Source organism: Muscardinus avellanarius (assembly GCF_963383645.1).
Source record: "Muscardinus avellanarius genome assembly, chromosome: 10".
Lineage (NCBI taxonomy): Eukaryota > Metazoa > Chordata > Mammalia > Rodentia > Gliridae > Muscardinus > Muscardinus avellanarius.
The window spans coordinates 2,419,477-2,437,236 of record NC_137796.1 but is presented as its reverse complement, the minus strand read 5'-3'; the positions used below and the strand labels follow the sequence as shown (position 1 = coordinate 2,437,236).

General features: G+C 60.6%; 1 protein-coding gene across 2 annotated transcripts in view; it reads left to right on the top strand.

Moving 5' to 3' along the window:
• Nucleotides 1-17,467, top strand: part of FOXF1 (forkhead box F1) — a gene marked incomplete at its 3' end in the record, with an annotated part of 151,426 nt that extends 133,959 nt beyond the window's left edge. The window contains exons 2-3 of one of the 2 annotated variants that reach the window (XM_080702322.1): nucleotides 15,032-16,019; nucleotides 17,307-17,467. In XM_080702322.1, coding sequence (XP_080558448.1) covers nucleotides 15,053-16,019; nucleotides 17,307-17,467 — 1,128 coding nt within the window. In that variant the 5' untranslated portion in view covers nucleotides 15,032-15,052. Of the gene's footprint in view, nucleotides 1-15,017; nucleotides 16,020-17,306 lie in introns of both variants that reach the window. The other variant, XM_080702323.1, reaches the window with a different exon arrangement.
• Nucleotides 17,468-17,760: the final 293 nt, after the last annotated feature.

Below are 17,760 nucleotides of genomic sequence, written 5' to 3'. Positions count from 1 at the left end.
TATCCTCCAGCCCCAGAGAAGGTGGTGCTGGTGGAGAAAGCAGCTCCCACGGTCTGGTCCGGCGCAAGGGACTGGGGCGGGCGGGCTAGGAGCCCAGTGGGATCCGGGGCTATCCTTGACCAGGACAGACCCCAAACCGCCTGAGGTGGTCATGTCACAGGGACCCCTGCTCCTGGAGGGAGCCCCAGGGACTCCCTCTTTTACCTCACCCTGCTTCCCAAAGTCCCCCAGAAAACACAGCCAGCACACACCCATGACCGGAGTGCAGGGATCTGCAAGAGGAACACGCCCACCTAGGGCGACAGATACGATCCGGGTTTGAAGTGCTCCCAGTGCAAACCTGCACCGACTGCAGAAGGTAGCGGGTCCTCAGACCTGCACCTGCCCAGGGCTAAACAGACCAAAAGCCTCTGGCGGACTGAGGCACCGAGCAGAGAGGCCGGAGGGAGGGGCTCCATGAAGCCACTGTGTGGATCTCCTCCTGTTGGGCCTGTGACCCCAAAACTTCTTTAAGATGCGCTTGGAGCCCGGGGTGCTGGAGCACACTAGTAATCCCAGCATTCGGGAGGCTGAGACAGGAGGAGGATCGCGGTTCTCAGACAGCCTCAGCTACTCAGTGAGGCCCTTTGCAGCTTGGTGAGATTCTTTCAAAATAAAGAATAAAAAATAGGGCTGGGGGTGTGGCTCGGAGATAGAATGCCCCTGGGCGACCCGAGCCTGGGACCTCCAGGGCTCAGAGTCTGGAGTGGTGGATTCAGGCCTGCCCGGGGGGCAGGGCAGGTCACGGGGGAGGGTGCTGCGGCCACACCCCTCTCTCCCAAGGTTGGGAGGGGGTTCTTCCGGAATGTCAAGGCTTCAAACCTGTCAAGACTACAAACCCGTCAAGCCAGTGTCAGCGTTGGCCGCTTTGACAGAAGGGAGCGGTGGCTGTGCCGTCCCACTTTGTTCTGTCTTGGTGGTTCTTACTGGGGAGGGAGCCTGTGTGAGGGGCTTTACTCCCTGAAAAGCAAGACGTGCTATCCCTCCAAATGCAGCCGTGCATCTCATTTTTCATCTTCCACCCAAGAGCTTTCGATTTGGCCTTGAGGACACCTCCCAGCGTCTCAGCTGTCATCTTTCTGAAGACCCAGGGACCCGGGCTCCCAGCAAAGACTCAGCCTTCCAGAGCTCAGCGCCAACCCAGGGGTGGCAGAGGAGAGGCTGTGGAGTGCCCGACGGCACCTGGACTCTGCTTGGTGGCCCCACAGCCTGGCAGGCTTTGCACACCCAAACCTCGGAGTTAGAAGGCTCCCCAGGGGGAAAGGTTTAGGGCAGAACCTTCATCTCACTAAGCAATCGGCCCTCTACTTCTCTCCCTTGAGTGTTCTGTGCCTTCCCTTGGGTGGACTTTTACTGCTGGGGTGCTAGGTGGGCTGCAGGGGCCGGGGGACCAGGCTTTGCAGCATGGCGGAAGTCGTGCAGGTCTGCCAGGTGGGCCGAGCAAAGCCCAGATGCAAAATGGGAGGAATGGGGCGCACTGACTTGCTGGGAGGGGCCAGCTCTCCTTGGGAGCCACCTGCAGGGGTGTTTAGGCCGCCTCCTCTCTGCAGGAGGAGCCGGGAAGCAGAGCTGTCTCGGCAGGAGAGCAGCGGTGCAGTGTCTACCGGAGCAGAGTGCTGCGCCGAGGAGCTGGGGAAGCGGGTCTTATAACCCAGCCTCCCTAGTCCAGTGTCCTCTAGGAAGACATCAGGCAAGGCCTAGGGTGGTCCACCCAGCCAAAGACCAGACAGAACCTCCTTTTGCTTTGTCTAAGGAGTCTTAACCCTGAAGTGTCTGGAAAGGGCCAGGCTGCCCCACTAAGAGGGAGTGCAGGGCCAGGCTGCCCGCAGGTGTGGCGCCCTGTCAGCCCCACCGCCCCGGCACAGGCCAGCTGGTCCCAAGACCGCAACCACCGCCGGCCTCTCTGCAAGGGGCTGGGCCGGCTGTGGCGGCTGGGCTGTGACGGCGGGTGGCTGGCATTCTCACCTGCTTCTGCTACTTCTGCCTGGTAGTTCTCTTTTAAATGAAGGAAAAGGCCAGGCGTGGTGGTGCATGCTTGTAATCCCAGCATTCGGGAGGCTGAGACCTGGACAGACCCGCAAAAAAAGAAAGAAAGAAAGAAAGAAAGAAAGAAAGAGAAAAAGAGAGGGGTCTGTCACTCCCTAGCTGCATGTGGAACGAGGGCAACCAGTTTTGAAGGGGGAAATGAGGAGGAACACGCCTGTAATCCCAGCATTCGGGAGGCTGAGACGGGAGGATCGTGGTTTGCCGCCAGCCTCAGCTACTTAGTGAGGCCCTTTGCAACCCAGTGAGACCCTGTTTCAAAATAAATAATAAAAACTAGGGCTGGGGGTGTAGCTCGGAGGTAGAATGCCCCTGGGTTCCATCCCCAGCCAGTACAAAAAAAAAAGACAGAAAGAGAAGGAATCCTCTAGGAATGGGGACCCAAACACCTTCTTCAAAAAGCCCAGCTCCCTTACCCTGGGGGAGGGGAGAATAGAGGCAACCAGGCTGGGAAATAAACGTCAAACAAACCCTGAGCTGATTATATCATACACAGGGGAGAAAAAGGCAACCGCCAGGGAAGGGGGCGTGGGGCGCAGGTGGGACAGTGACTCTGACCCCATCCTTGTGCCCTGGAAGAATTATATGGGCTCCTTTTTAAAAGGCGCCACAGGACCTCAAAGCGATTTTCTTAGCCACAAATGGGACTGGGGCTGCTGGGGTGGAAGGCGGGTGGGGTGACTGGGGAGTGCTAGATTCTGTGGGGGGGGGTGAGCTCCCAATTCTCTGGGGGGTGGGGAAGGATTGAGAGAGGGTGCGGCACAATTTTGCCCTGAGAGGAAGGGAGGGGGTTCTGCTAAACGTCCAGGAGCCGCTGAGCACGGGCCCTTTGATTGGACCCGGGACGGGCGCTCAGCTAGTCCCCTGCGGCCACCGAGGGACAGGCTGGCTGTTTGTAATTCCATCCTTTTTTTCATTAACATAAACACCACTTGAACAAAAATATACAGGGCCACCTACTTCGCCAAGGAAAGTCAGTCCAGTGCCCACCGGCCTGCGCGGGCCAGCAAGCCAGCCGGCCAGCAGGGATCCCTGCCCGAGGGGGCCCCAGAGCCCGGGTCCGCAGCGCACTCCTTGCTAGGGCCAGCCCAGGCCGCCGCCCCGGCCCGCTCTCCCCTATAGCTCAGCTTCCCTCGTCCCAACAGCCCTCCCCACCCGAGGCGCAGAGTTGTCAAGGCAAATTCCTAACTAAGCCACTTGTGGATACAGCCTCTGGCAAATTGGTTCCCTCTACCTGCCCGCCCCAGCCCTGGCGCAGCCCCGTCCCGGGCGGCCTCCCTGCGCGCTAATTGAGTTGGAACTGGAACCCTCCATCTCCGTTCATCAGGACGCTGGGCGGGGACGTGGTAGGGGAGACATAGCCGGGGACCTCGGTCCTGGAGATGGGGGCCCACACGGGCTGTTGTGGGGAGGAGAAATCTGCCCCCCGGTTAGTAGATAGCCGCAGCCTTCTGGGGGCTCTCCGCACCCCGCCAACACCAGCACGCCGACCCCTTCTGGGGTGCCCCGCCCGTGTCAAATCCCCCCCCCCCCCCGCCGCTCCCTGCTGTCCCCCATTTCAGCCCTGTGCCTGCCAGGGTAGAAAATCGGGAGGGTTTTGGAGACAGCCACGGGAAATGGCTGTGGCCCAGCTCTAGGTTCTGTGTACACGGACACCGCAGGTGGGGAAGGAGCCCGTTTCCCAGACAATTTAGGCCCTGATGCAGCTCAAGTGTCCAAGCCCCTTGGTGCCCCCCCCCCTTTATCTTGGCCTATAATTTGCGGTATTCGCTGATTTCCAGTACCCACCTACAGGCATCCCAAGCAAGCCTCCCCCTCTTTAAAGAGCGTTTCTCAGCTTTGCGGGAAAAGGAACAGTTTGAGGGAGGCAGCCACCCTGGGCTCATAGGTTTGAGATCCCCATTTGGTGGAATCCTCGAGGGTCCCCAGCAGCCGAAGACCACACGTAGGGTGCCCTTCTCCTCTCCTGGCTGGGGCTGGGGCCCGGCAGGCACCCAGGGCTGGGTGCGCTTACGGCGGTCAAAACAGCCGGGCTGGGAGGCCCGCCTGGACTTCCCTCTCACAGGGCGCCTCCCCCGGGACGCAGCCCCAGGTGCGCCCCTGAAGCCCGGCATCCCCCTGAGAAAAAGAACGCCAAGCCGCCGTCGACCCCCTCCGGCTGGAGGAGAAGAGGCTTCGAGGACCCTTCCCCAGCCAGAAGGGGCTGGGATCCGCTGCTCCGCGGCCTCGCCAGGCCACAGGCTCGCAGCCCTCCCCCGGGCTGGTGGAGGTAAAATAAACAGCGCGTTCACGCAAGCGGCGCCCGTCATTAGCCCAAGCCACGGTCTGAAAAATAGCTTCGCCTCCGCCGGAGAACGGCAGTAACAGCGGGTCCGCCCGGGGCCCTGGGGGCCCGCCGCGGCCGGGGACGCGCGGCGGGGTCCAGCGGGGTCCAGTGGGTCCAGCGGGTCCACCAGGGTCCAGCCGCACCCTTGAGCCCGCACCCCGCACGGGAGCCGGGGCCGCGGGGAGGGCGCCGTCCTCTGCACCCAGCGCCAGAGGCACCGCCTGGGCCGAACACCAGCCCGCCACGCTGCTTTTCTGGGATGCGATGCACAGAATGTTCAAGGCAGACTCGCAAAGCCAGAGTGAGTCTCGGTTGCTTTAACTGGAGAGAGAGAGGGGGGGAAATCAGGGGCAGGTAGGCGGTGGCCCGGGGCGGTTTTTCCCAATTTCTCTTCCCAAAATGCCGCTTGGCAACAACAACAACAACAACAACAACAACAACAAAAAGCGTTGAAAAGGCGGCGAGGGGCGGCGAAGAAGTCGCTGACCCGCTGCCACAAAAGAGCAAATTCGATTCCTAATTAAATTAGTTTTCATGGCGAATTAAATAGGTCTCAGCCTGAGGGGGGGACAATGTCCCGAAGGAAGGCGGAGGGAGGGTGGCTAGCCCTGGCGAGGAGGGAGGCCCTTCCCAACCTGAGAGGAGCGGGAGGAGAGAAATGGAGATAAAAGGACGATCTGACCTCGAGAATAGGAGAAAATATTTAAAATACTCAGAGGCTTGTGCTGTCGAGAGGCGCGAGTCTGGAACTTCTCGTGTCAGGATGGTCGTGGGTCATTTTTTTCTAGCAAAAAATATTGAAAGAAGGAAGGAAGGAAGAAAGAAAAGAAAAGAATTGGTACTGGGCACAAATGAAAACCAAGTAAACCAATGAAATTACTTTAGAAACGGAAGAGCACCAGACTCCGAGTGATCAAGTTGTTTAGAGTTGGTGTATTTCAGCTACAACGCGGACTCAGTCTCACGCTCCTGTGTGAGGGGAGACGGGACCCAGGAGGATAAGGAAGGGAACCAAAGAAGCAGCCTGTGTGCAAGAGGGGTTCACCAGAGTTTCACTATCGTGTACCATTGCAAAACACTGAGAGAAAATAAAAATAGGCTGGACGAAAGAGGCAAAAGAGAGGACAGAGCGGACCGGGTGCATTTCAACCACTGAGGAAATATACTTTGAAATAAAAGGACGAGAAAGCTCGCGTGGCTCCTGCTGGTTCACCTCCCTTCAGATTTTCAGTTCTGTAGGCAGAAAGCTGCCGCTGGCGACCAGGTGAGCGGGGCGGAAAGAACAGCCGTCCCGCGGCGGGCGCTCCGGCCTCTTGGGGCACTGGCCCCGGGCAGAGTCCTCCCAGGAGGGCTTCTCGAGGGGTGGGAGAGGGGCCTCTGATCCCCAAAGAGCTGGGCTGGTCTGTCTGTGACACTGTGAGTCCTGAAAGGAGCCCTGGGAGGAATCCTCCCGGATGCCTGGGAAGGGGCTGCGAGGGTTGCCCCCGCCGGCCCAGTCGGGAAAACTCCCGCTGTGCCTTTTCTTCCCTCCCTCCCTCCCTCCCTTCCTTCCTTCCTCTCTCCCTCCCTCCTTCCTTCCTTTCTTTCTTTCTTTCTTTCTTTCTTTCTTTCTTTCTTTCTTTCTTTCTTTCTTTCTTTCGTGTGGTACTAGGGAATGGAACCCAGGGGCATCCTACCTCTGAGCTACACTTTCAGCCCTATTTTTTATTCTTTATTTTGAAACAGGATCTCACCAAGTTGCAAAGGGCCTCACTAAGTAAGTAGCTGAGGCTGGCTGCAAACTGCGATCCTCCTGTCTCACCCTCCCGAATGCTGGGATTACACACATGCACTATCATACCCGGCTCACAAGTGCCTTTCTGGACACACTCAGGCCTGACCCCCTGCTCCTCCTCCCCTGCCATTTCTCGGAACTGGATGGGGGACTGGGGCAGGAGTGAGCAGGTGCTGGGCCCCGATGGGAGAGAGTTTGTGGGGACTATCATTTGGTTATTATGTGTGGTAAATCGGGGGAAGGTGGACACAAGCACTTTATTTTTTCAATACTGGGGATGGGACCCGGGAGCATTCTACCTTCAAGCAACTCCCCCAGCCCTATTTTTTTTAATTCTTTATTTTGTAACAGGGTCTCACTGAGTTGCAAATGGCCTCACTAAATAGTAGCTGAAGCTGTCCGAGATCCTCCTGTCTCAGCCTCCCGGAGGCTGGGATGACAAGCGTGCGCCCCTCTCCGGGCATCAATGATTCTAATGGTCACGCTGTTCTCCGTCAGGCTTCTTGGCAGCCTGGCGTTCGTTCCTACAGACAGACTTCGTGCACAAGAGGAATGGGGGCTAAGAGAGGGGAGGCAGCTGCTCAGAAGTCACCCAGTAGATGGGGCAGCCAGCTGCAGGCGGCCACCCAGGGCAGCAGGAGACCTTGCAGAGGGTGACCAGGAGTGAACTCGGTCATGAGGGTAGGGCTAACTCCCAGACCACAGAGGGCTGCTCAGAGGTCTTTTTGTGTGTGTGTGTGTGTGTGGTACTGGGGATAGAACCAAGGGACCTTTTACCTCCGGGCTAAACTCCCAGACCTATTTTTTTTTATACTTTATTTGGAAACAGGGTCTCACTAAGTTGCTGGGAGCCTCACTAGGCAGCTGAGGCTGGCTCCGAACCTGAGCGATCCTCCTGTCTCAGCCTCCCAAGTGCTGGGATTACACCCACCACCCCTGGCTTACTCAGAGTTTGTAAGGGCCAAGGAAGCCCCTGTCCTGCCACAGAAGCCAGGGGAAAGGCGCTGGCCCAGAGTCTCAGGTGACCCTCGATTCCCCTACTGGTCTCCTCTCCACCAAATTCTTGGTCCCCGCAGACAAGTTCCCACCTATCAGGGACTGACTGCCACAAGAAGGGAGTAAGGGATTTCGTCCACCAGCTCCCCAAGGAACCAGGTTTAAGGGGGCTCTGCTGCACCCCCAGGGATGGGAACCACAGCTAATGATTACTAACTTATCTAATCCTCTTGACTACCCAGAAGAGAAGTACTGCCCTTGTGACTGTTTCACGGTTGAGGAAAACCACCGGCCTGAGAGTCCAGGCTTGATCCCACAAGGCTCAAGCCCCTAGGCATCCACGGTTGTATTGTGTTTCTGTTCCTGGATTCACGATGCCCATCCACCCCACCCTGCCCGAGCTCTGCACGGGCAGCCCTGATGTCCCTCCGCTGGTCCTTGGGTCCCCTGTGGATGGCATTAGTGACACTGTTGTAAGAGGAAAACCACCGGCAGCGGTTGAAGCCTTAGCCTGAGGCTCAAAGCTAGGGCTGCGGGGAAAGCCATCACCTCCCTTTTCTCTGGGGCCCCCGCCTGCATGGTGGGGGCCAAGTCAGGGCTGAGCCCTGGACCTCTTTGTCCTGCTGGGCCTTGGAATGGGGCTCTGGACACAGATCCAGTGTCCAGTAGGTGTGGGGCAGAGGGGGTGCTTGCTGCTGCTACAGCAGCCCCGGATGGGATCCATCTTGGAGCTGAGGTCTCTCCCCACACTAGGTGGCCCCTGGTCTCACAGCCCTGTCCCTCTGGCATGTAGATGGCTCTGAGTTCTGATGATCAGAGAGCCCCAGATTCTCCGGCTTGTGGGGGTCTCTCTGCCTCTGTGACATCTGCCTTCCAAGCTCCCCCCACCGGCTCCCCACCCCCATCTGTGCACGCACGGGCACACACGCGCGCACACACACACATACACACACTCATGCAAATCCCCAAGGGGTCCCCAGAACCACAACCCTGCTGGGACTCAGAGGGCTGAGCCGGACCCCGGAGAGTGCGGGAGGAGGGCCTTACCTCCATTTGGGTTGGGAGCAGGTCCTGACTTGGGCAGGTCCTGAAGGGGCAGGTAAGCCCCTTCCTCCCATCTAAGCCCTGCAAGGGGGGGCATATTTTTCATCCTAAGAATACACACTTGTAACCAGGCCTGTGGACACATGCCTGTAATGCCAGTACTTGAAGGCTGAGGCTGAGACAGGAGGATGACCATTTGAAGCCAGCCACAGCAACTTACAGAGGCCCTCAGTAACTTAGCGAAACTCTGTTTCCAAATAAAAAAAAGTAAAAATAAGTCTGGGGATATATCCCAGAGTAGCCAGGTGTGGTGGCACATGTCTGTAAGCCCAGTACTCAGGAGGTTGAAACAGGAAGACCCAAAGTTCAAGGCCAGAGCCGGCAACTTGGCGAGGCTCTCAGCAACCAGGCAGACCCTGTTTCCAAATAAAAATAAGGAGCCGGGCGTGGTGGCGCAGCTTGTAATCCCAGCATTCATTCCGGAGGCTGAGACAGGACGATCGATAGTAATTCTCAGACAGCCTCAGCTACTTAATGAGGCCCTCTGCAACCCAGTTTCAAAATAAAGAATAAAAAATTGGGTTCCATCTCTGGTACCAAAAATAAATAAATAAAAATAAAAATGGCTAGGGGTATAGCTGGGAGGTAGAATGTCCCTGGGTTCAGTCCCCAACACACACACACACACACACACACACACACACACACACACACACGCTAATGCCCCAGAACAGGGACAGCAGAGGTTGACAGCCCCGTAGGTGGGTCCTCAGGCACATGTCGAGTGTCCCCACTGGTTGAATTCTGGGAGCAGGGTGCTGCTTTTGATTAAGAACCGAATCTGAGCACGCGCTCCTACCGCCTCCGACTGTGGGGCCCTTGGCCTGTGGCTCCCCACCAAGGCCCCTCTGCCCCTTGGAGCAGGAGCACCTCTCTATAGTCTGAAATATACAAGATACCTGGCCCTTGAAATTTAATTTCTATTTCCTCTTGGGGCTGCTGTGTGGACAGCCTTGACTTTGCCTTCCCTCCCCGCACCCCCTCTCCACCTTTGGGTTCCACGGAGCCCCACCCCCTGAGTAAAGGCAGAGCCACCGTCCCTGCCCGCCCCACCCCCCCACAGTCCCTGCCTCACCTCCTGCCCATCACTCTCCTTCAGGTCCAACCCTTTGCTGGGAAACCATCTCTGGGAGCCCCTTCACACGCATACACACCCACCAGGCACGCAAATCTTCCCTCGCACACCACACTGGGAGGAAATATTTGCGCCATCTTTCTGAGGACAGCTGCTCGGGCAGCAGAGATAAAAATACTTTGGGATGATGGGGGCCTGCCTGTGTGGGAAGAGAGCTGCAGAGGCCCGGGCATCCGGACGAGAACACCAGGACGCTGCATGTCCCCAGAGCGCGTTCTGTTTCTTGGAGCAGTGTGTACTACTAATGCCAAAAAACTCCCAAAAATCTTGCAGGGGAGAGAGCTGAAAATTCCTGGCCTGCGCTGTTGTCAAATATTTCATTGAAGGACGTCATGGAAAGTGCGTGCTTTCGGGTAAAAGGGCCAAGTGGAGGGCCACGAGCAGGGCTGCAGCCGAAACCACAATCTTTTTTTTTTTTAAACAAATTATGAACCTCTTCACATAGAGCCAGCAGGGGACATAACTAACTGCAAGGGCCTGGCCCAGAGATAGCCTTGGTCACAGACGCTTTCCAAACTTGGCCTCCTTGCTGGGCCCCACGGGGGCCACTGAGTGTGTGTGAGTGTGTGAGTGTGTGTGTGTGTGAGTGTGTGTGTGAGTGTGAGTGTGTGAGTGTATGTGTGAGTGTGAGTGTGTGAGTGTATGTGTGAGTGTGAGTGTGTGAGTGTGTGTGTGTGGCAGAGTCCAGCTCTGGCAGCTGAGGGCTGCCTGCTCCCCCCTCTCTTGGAGGTGCCCATGCACAGTCTCTGGGGGTCCTGGAATCTGGCTTGCTACTGACCACCTCAGTCTGAGCTGATTGAACAGCACCAGAGCCACGCGGGTCGAGTCCTGGGTGTGCCGTCCACACCAGTCGCTCTCCAGGGGCCCCTAGGCAGCGGTCTCTTCTGCCAGCCGCCTGCACACTCCTCCCAGTCCCTGCATCTCTTGCCAGCCACGGGGGGCACTGCCCCCTCATCCCCCGTGGCAAGCGCCTGGCGCCTGCACCCCACGCCGCAGGGACTTTGCACCTCTCAGCTTGCACACCCTCCCAGAGCACGCAGGCAACAGGCATTCCTTCACTGTAGAAGTCAGCAGGAATGTCACTCTGCTTCCTGACACCTGAGATCAAAACGGAATCTGCCTCACAGGGCTGTGGTGCAAGTCCAGGAGCCCAGAGGAGCTCGAGCCACAGGGCAAGGATGGCGCGCTATTGTGATTATTATCATTACCATTGGGCTCCACGCATCCCCAGCCACAGGGCAAGGAGACACAGCATTATTATTATTATTATTATTATTATTATTATTATTATTATTATTTCTACTGGGCTCCATGCATCCCCAGCCACAGGGCAAGATGACACAGTATTATTATTATTATTATTAATTTCTACTGGGCTCCATGCATCCCCAGCCACAGGGCAAGGTGACACAGCATTATTATTATTATTATTATTAATTATTATTATTATTATTATTATTATTATTATTTCTACTGGGCTCTCTCCTTACACACTGTGCAGAGGTCATGCCTCTCACAAGGCTCCACATACATAACTTATCCTGCACACACATGATCTCTCTGTACCCTACGCCTGCCTTTATACACTCTAGAGTGCACTGTCTGGAGAGCCTGTGGCAGTATACATCCAGAATGCATACTATTCTCTATATTTTGTGTACTATACTATTGTGTGTACTATTTTGTGTGTGCAATGGGCTGCACTCTAAACGCCTTAATTGTATACATAACGGTGTAACGCTGTGCACACATTTATAATATTCTGTGTACAGCACATGTCTTATACTCAAACGTTCTGCGAACACACACCGTATTGTCCACACCTTAAAATACCCATTCCAGCCAGGCGTGGTGGCGCTTGCCTGTAACCCCGGTACTTGGGAGGCTGAGAAAAGAGGGTCACAGGTTTGAGGCCAGTCTCAGCAATTTAGTGAGACCCTCCCTCTTTCAAAAATTACAAATGAAAAGGGCTGGGAGTGTGGCTCTGAAGTAGAATGCCCCTGAGTCCAATCCCCAGACACACACACACACACACACACACACACACACACACACACACCCCACACACACACAGTATCCATTACACATCAAACCCTGCTATTTCACCCACATGGTTTGCACCCCTCGGCCACCGCCTAGAATCCAGGCACCCTCTTCTCCTTCTGACCCTAACACTCCCCACTCAAGTCCTCCTACCCAAAAGCTTCATTTCTATCTCCAAATAACGCCCCCTGCAAGCCCTGGCCCTGGGGCCTCGCCAAGCTTGTCCCCCTGCCGGACCCCTCCCCTCTCTCCCGCCGGGCTCGGGCACCCCACCGCCCTACCTCGAGGCGCCGAGGCAGCGGCCTGGGGGCCGCGGGAGGGCTGCCCTCGCGGTGGGTGGTCGGCGGCGCCCTGCCCCCGCCCCGCGGCGGCCCGCACGGTCGGGGCTGGATCTGGTTCCCGCTCGGGTTACGGCGCGCTCTCGGCCGGCGGCTTCACTTATGCAATTAGCTAGTAAAAATACCTTGGGCCTGGGGAGCGGGCATCGCACGCGTGTCTGCGTTTACGCGCCCCCCCCTCCAATTTTGAGATTTTTGAGGCCGAAGAGCAGATTCAGATTGGGATGGAAGGGGGAGGGCATCGTCATGGCTTTTGAGCTAAGAGCAGAAGAGCTGCCTGGCCCTCCACCCCCCCACCCCCCCCCCACCCCCGGCTGAGCCCCTGGGGTCTTTGTTTCTGTTTGAAGAGCTCAGCTTGTCCTGCTCAGCTCCAGGTGCCTTCCCACAGCCCCGAGAAGCGGGTGCTGCTGTCAGGTCCATTATTCTGAGGAAAATCTAAGGCACAGCTCCTGCGGCTTCCGAGGAGGAGGTGGGAACCGGATGGAATGAATCCCACGGGCTGGAGGGGCTCTGCCTGGTCCTCCGCGGGACCTCATGGGGTGGAGAGACCGCTGGGACCTGCAGCCAGACCAGCTTGGGTCCCCGGCCGTGCAGGGTGACAGGGAAATTGGAATTAATACCTCATCTGTAAAGGGGGGTGGAGGAGACTGGCTGGTAGGGGCTTCTGGGAAGACTGAGTATCGCTGGGGCATCTCTGAAGGTCTGAGGGGCATGCACGGAGGGCCACAGCTTGGAGAATGAGTCCCCCCTCCATTTGGTGAAACCTTGAAGAAAATTATCCTGCGAGTGTCGCAGGGATGCACCCTGCGGTGGGGCTCTCTGAGATTGTGCTTTCCAACCGTTTACCAAAGGAACTCAGAGCCCAGAGAGAGATTAAGAGCGTCCGGGGCAGTTCATAGAGCAGTGACCGCCGTGCGGTGAGCGGTCAGCACTGGAAACGTACGCCGCCTTCTTGCAGGTTTTGTTATGATCACATCCGCGCGCTGTTCTCCAAGGTCTCTGTCCCCTGCAGCCTGGGAAGCCGGGCTCTGTGTTGACAGAAAACTTAAAGCCTCTGCACTACGGGAGGAGAGGCCGCGGCCTCTGCCCTTGAGGGCACAGAGGTAGCTTGGCGGCGGCGGCTGGCCTAGACCAAGTCTCTCCTGGGCCTCAGTTTCCCCACCTTAAAAGTGCAGAATTAAGGGAGGCTCTCAGGGTCCCGTAAGAGCCAAGAACTCCTCCGTCTCTGGACTCATAGAAAAGCCCTCCTTTGCTGTGCCTGTGGTTTTCCCAGAATGGGGGTGGGGGCTCCAGATTACAGAGCCCAGCACACCCTCCCTGCCACCTCCCACGGGGCAGAGAGGGATTAGGAGCGAGCTCTGGTCTCTGCACTCCCACGCCTCTCTGGCTGTGGGGCCTCCCCTCTCCCTGTCCACAGTTCTTCCCCTGTACACACTGGCTTGCAGCCGGGGTGCCCCAATTCCATGCTTCTTCCTTTGGAGAAGCTCTCGCACCCCAACACAGAAGGAGCCCCCCAGGGAGCCCGTGAAAGTCACGGATGTGATGGGGTGTCAAGGACAGAACAACCACTGGTCTGGAGGGGCCTGAAGGGGAGGAAACGGCACCTGGAAAAGGGCTGCCCCACTTTCCGTTCTATAAACGCCCCCCAATTTGGGAGGTGCCTCCTGCGTTGGGGAGGGTGGGAGAGAAAAGAAACATTAGGACCTGTCTCGGGGAGTCCTGGGGTTTGTGGTGCGCCCCTCACTGGCGTGGGGACGGTCGGGCAGGCCCCCAGCTGCCTCTCTGCTAAAGCCCAGAGACCTGGCTGCCCCTTTCTGGGAACCTCCCAGTGGGCACACCTGGGCTTCCTTTGCAGCCGCTGCCTTTTGGAGATGGGGGTTCAGAAAAGGGAAAAAAGGTGGGGGACCCCGCGAGGGCGCGCGCGGGGCGGGAGCGCACTGCGTGGAGGGGTGGCTTTCGCAGCCCGGCGGGCGCCAGGGCAGGTCTAGGCTGCCACGCGCGGGCGCGCTCGCTCGGAAGGTGCAGGCAGCCCCTCTGCGGGGGTGTCCGAGCGCGGTCGCGTGCCGGGAGTGGACCTGCCCGCGCCCACCCCTGCGAACCCCAGGCAAACCTGAGCGGCCCGGGGAGCCTTCCCCAGGCGGGCGGGGAGCCGGCCGGGCGCCCCCCGCCCCCAGGAAGGGGCCGCGCGAGCGGGGCTGGGCACAGCGGGCACCCGCCGCCCCGCCGCCCCGCCACTCACCTGGCCGGGCGGTCCCGCGCCGGTCCCCGCGCCCAGCCCCGCGGCCCGGCCAGCTCCCCCGCGCGGACCGCGACTATCGCCAGACTCCCGGGGCGCGTTTACACGGAGCCCTGTGAACCTCCCGCCCGAGCCTCGGCCGTCGCCGGGGAGTCCGGCCTGCGCTCGGACCTGGAACCCCGGGCGCGGAGCCCGCGGGGGAGTCCCGATCGCCCGTGGGTGGGGCGGCGAGGCCGGGAGCTCGCCCGCGGGCCGGGGCTGCGCGGTCGTGCGCGCGCCCAGGGCGGGAGGGGCGGCGTGGACTCGGCGCGGCCCGCGGGCTCCGGGCCGAAGCTGGACTTTCGCTTTCCGCCCGCGGGGCGAGTCCGGCCGTCCTCCGGGCGGGGCGGGGCGGGCCTGAGCGCACCCCGGCCGCCGAGCCTCCGCTGGCCACTGGCGGGCGGGGCGCGTCCACTCTGCGGGCCGGGCGCGTCCACACTCGCGGCCGGGCGCGTCCACACTGCGGGCCGGGCGCGTCCACACTCGCGGGCCGGGCGCGTCCACACTCGCGGCCGGGCGCGTCCACACTCGCGGCCGGGCGCGTCCACACTCGCGGGCCGGGCGCGTCCACACTCGCGGGCCGGGGGCGTCCACACTGCGGGCCGGGGGCGTCCACACTCGCGGCCGGGCGCGTCCACACTGCGGGCCGGGCGCGTCCACACTCGCGGGCCGGGGGCGTCCACACTCGCGGCCGGGCGCGTCCACACTCGCGTCCACACTGCGGGCCGGGCGCGTCCACACTCGCGGCCGGGGGCGTCCACACTCGCGGCCGGGGGCGTCCACACTCGCGGCCGGGGGCGCGATGCCCTGACGGCCGGGGTCGCGGCCGGGGTCGGGCGGCCGCGGAGCCCCCGCGCGGCGGGAGGCGGGAGGGGGGGCCCGGCCGCGCAGCCCCCTCCCCGCCCCGCCCCGCCCCCTGCTCCTCCTCCCCGGCCCCGGCGCAGAGCTGCGGCAGCAGCGGCGGCGGCAGCAGCCCTCCATGTCTTCGGCGCCCGAGAAGCAGCAGCCTCCGCAGGGCGGCGGCGGGGGAGGCGGCGCGGCCATGGACCCCGCGTCCTCCGCGCCGGCCAAGGCCAAGAAGACCAACGCGGGCGTCCGGCGGCCCGAGAAGCCGCCCTACTCGTACATCGCGCTCATCGTGATGGCCATCCAGAGCTCGCCCAGCAAGCGGCTGACGCTGAGCGAGATCTACCAGTTCCTGCAGAGCCGCTTCCCCTTCTTCCGCGGCGCCTACCAGGGCTGGAAGAACTCGGTGCGCCACAACCTCTCGCTCAACGAGTGCTTCATCAAGCTGCCCAAGGGGCTCGGCCGGCCGGGCAAGGGCCACTACTGGACCATCGACCCGGCCAGCGAGTTCATGTTCGAGGAGGGCTCGTTCCGCCGGCGGCCGCGCGGCTTCCGCAGAAAGTGCCAGGCGCTCAAGCCCATGTACGGCATGATGAACGGGCTGGGCTTCAACCACCTCCCGGACACCTACGGCTTCCAGGGCTCCGCCGGCGGCCTGGCCTGCCCGCCCAACAGCCTGGCCCTGGAGGGCGGCCTGGGCATGATGAACGGCCACTTGCCAGCCAACGTGGACGGCATGGCTTTGCCCGGCCACTCCGTGCCCCACCTGCCCGCCAACGGCGGGCACTCGTACATGGGCGGCTGCGGCGGCCCGGCGGCCGCGGAGTACCCACACCACGACAGCTCCGTGCCGGCCTCCCCGCTGCTGCCCGCTGCGGCCGGCGGGGTCATGGAGCCCCACGCCGTCTACTCGGGCTCGGCCACTGCCTGGCCTCCCTCCGCCTCGGCCGCGCTCAACAGCGGGGCCTCCTACATCAAGCAGCAGTCTCTATCTCCCTGCAACCCCGCAGCCAACCCCCTGTCCGGCAGCCTCTCCACGCACTCCCTGGACCAGCCATATCTACACCAGAACAGCCACAACGCCCCGGCTGAGCTTCAAGGTGAGCAGGGGCCGGGACCTTCCCCTGGGGCCCAGCGCCTGCCCGCGCCCAGCAGGACCTAGCTCCAGACCCCGAGACCCCGTGACCGCCGCCGTGACCACCCGCGGAGGAGCCTCCGGGCTTCCCGGGGGCAAACCTGCACAGGGAGGGAAGGTTGCGGCTCCCCCAGGTGCCTGCAGGTCCCTCCTCTCATGGGTCCTTCCCATGAGAGCTGAGTGCCCCTGGAACCGATTTGGGCTAATTTATTTCTCTTTCTGTTCCAACTGCATCCTACTGATTGCCCCAAGCCTGACCAGGTAGGCCCGTTCCCACCAGAAAGAACCAGACCCTGATACTCTGAGTTGTTTGGGGCCCCTTAGGTCTCCTTACTTCTCCCAGAGGATTCGAAACTCCCAGGCCAGCGCTGAGCAGGCCCACTGTCCCTTGGCGGTCCCAAGCAGGCTGCCGGCCTGGCCCACAGCCGTCCCGGCTGAGCGGGCAGCCCCATGGCTGGGTCCTTCAGGAGCCAGGCCTGGCGGCTAGTCCAAGGCAGGGCAGTCCCGAGCCAGGCCCAGCCAGGGTCAGAGCTTCAAGCTGACCCTGCAGGCTCTTTCTTTCTCAGGATTCAGGTTTTCAGGTCCCCAGACCCCTGCTCCAGACACTCACACCTCCTTGAGAAAGCAGATAGCCCCTGGTCTGGGAATGGCTAGAGGGGCCTGTCGAGGGTCAGCTGTCAGCAGCCTGCGGGAGGCAGGAGCCTGGCCAGGAGACTCTCGGCAGGCGCTTCTCCACGGGGGTCTCCCAGTACAGTGGTGGTTTCAAGTACCCCATCCCAGCTGCCCTGGCCGCCTGTTCTCCAAGAGATTGCTCTCCTGGAGAAACCACTTTTCACCTTGGGGGATGGCTGTGCCGCTAGCCAGCCAGCGGCCGGCCTGGCCTCTAGCTCTTCTGGAGCAGAGATGGCTGCCTCGGCCAGCCGCCGGGGCCCTCTCCAGCATCGGCAGACAGAGGCGCTTCCTTTACCTCTACCCCTTCCCCTTCGGGAAGCCCTTGGCCTGGCATAGTGTCCTGGAGGTGGAAGTTTCAGAGCAGGGCTGGTGGCCAGCATCCTGGCTGGCTCTCTGGGGTGAAGAGCGGCGGGCCGCGCCTGGCCGACCGACAGGGAACTCGGGGAGTCCCACACAGCTGGCCTGGCGGCGCGTGCGCCCGAGCCGGGCTAAGCAGCCCCCTGCGCCCGCTTCTCCACCCCGAACTCTGGCTCTGGCTAAGTAACACTCTCTTGTTCCTTGACCTTCTCCCCGGCCGCAGGCATCCCGCGGTATCACTCCCAGTCCCCCAGCATGTGCGACAGAAAGGAGTTCGTCTTCTCCTTCAACGCCATGGCGTCCTCGTCCATGCACTCGGCCAGCGGAGGCTCCTACTACCACCAGCAGGTCACCTACCAAGACATCAAGCCCTGCGTGATGTGAGGAGCGGCGGCCCAGGCACCTCGGCGCCCACGGCGAGAAACTTTTTTTTTTTTCTTGAGGTATAACCTTCGGCAGAAGAAAAACGTTCGGTCCCTTCCCCAGCCGGATTATTTGAAAAGAAATCCCCAGCCTCGGCGCCAAGACCCGACGGACTGCGGCGGCGGCTCCCCCAGCGGCTCCCCCGGCGCCCCCGGCGTCTTCACACTGGCTGCGGGGCGCCGGGATCCCACCCGCTGCTGTCTGTCCGAGAGGAGCTCTCTGCGCGACCCTCTAGACGCCGCAGGGCGCTGCGT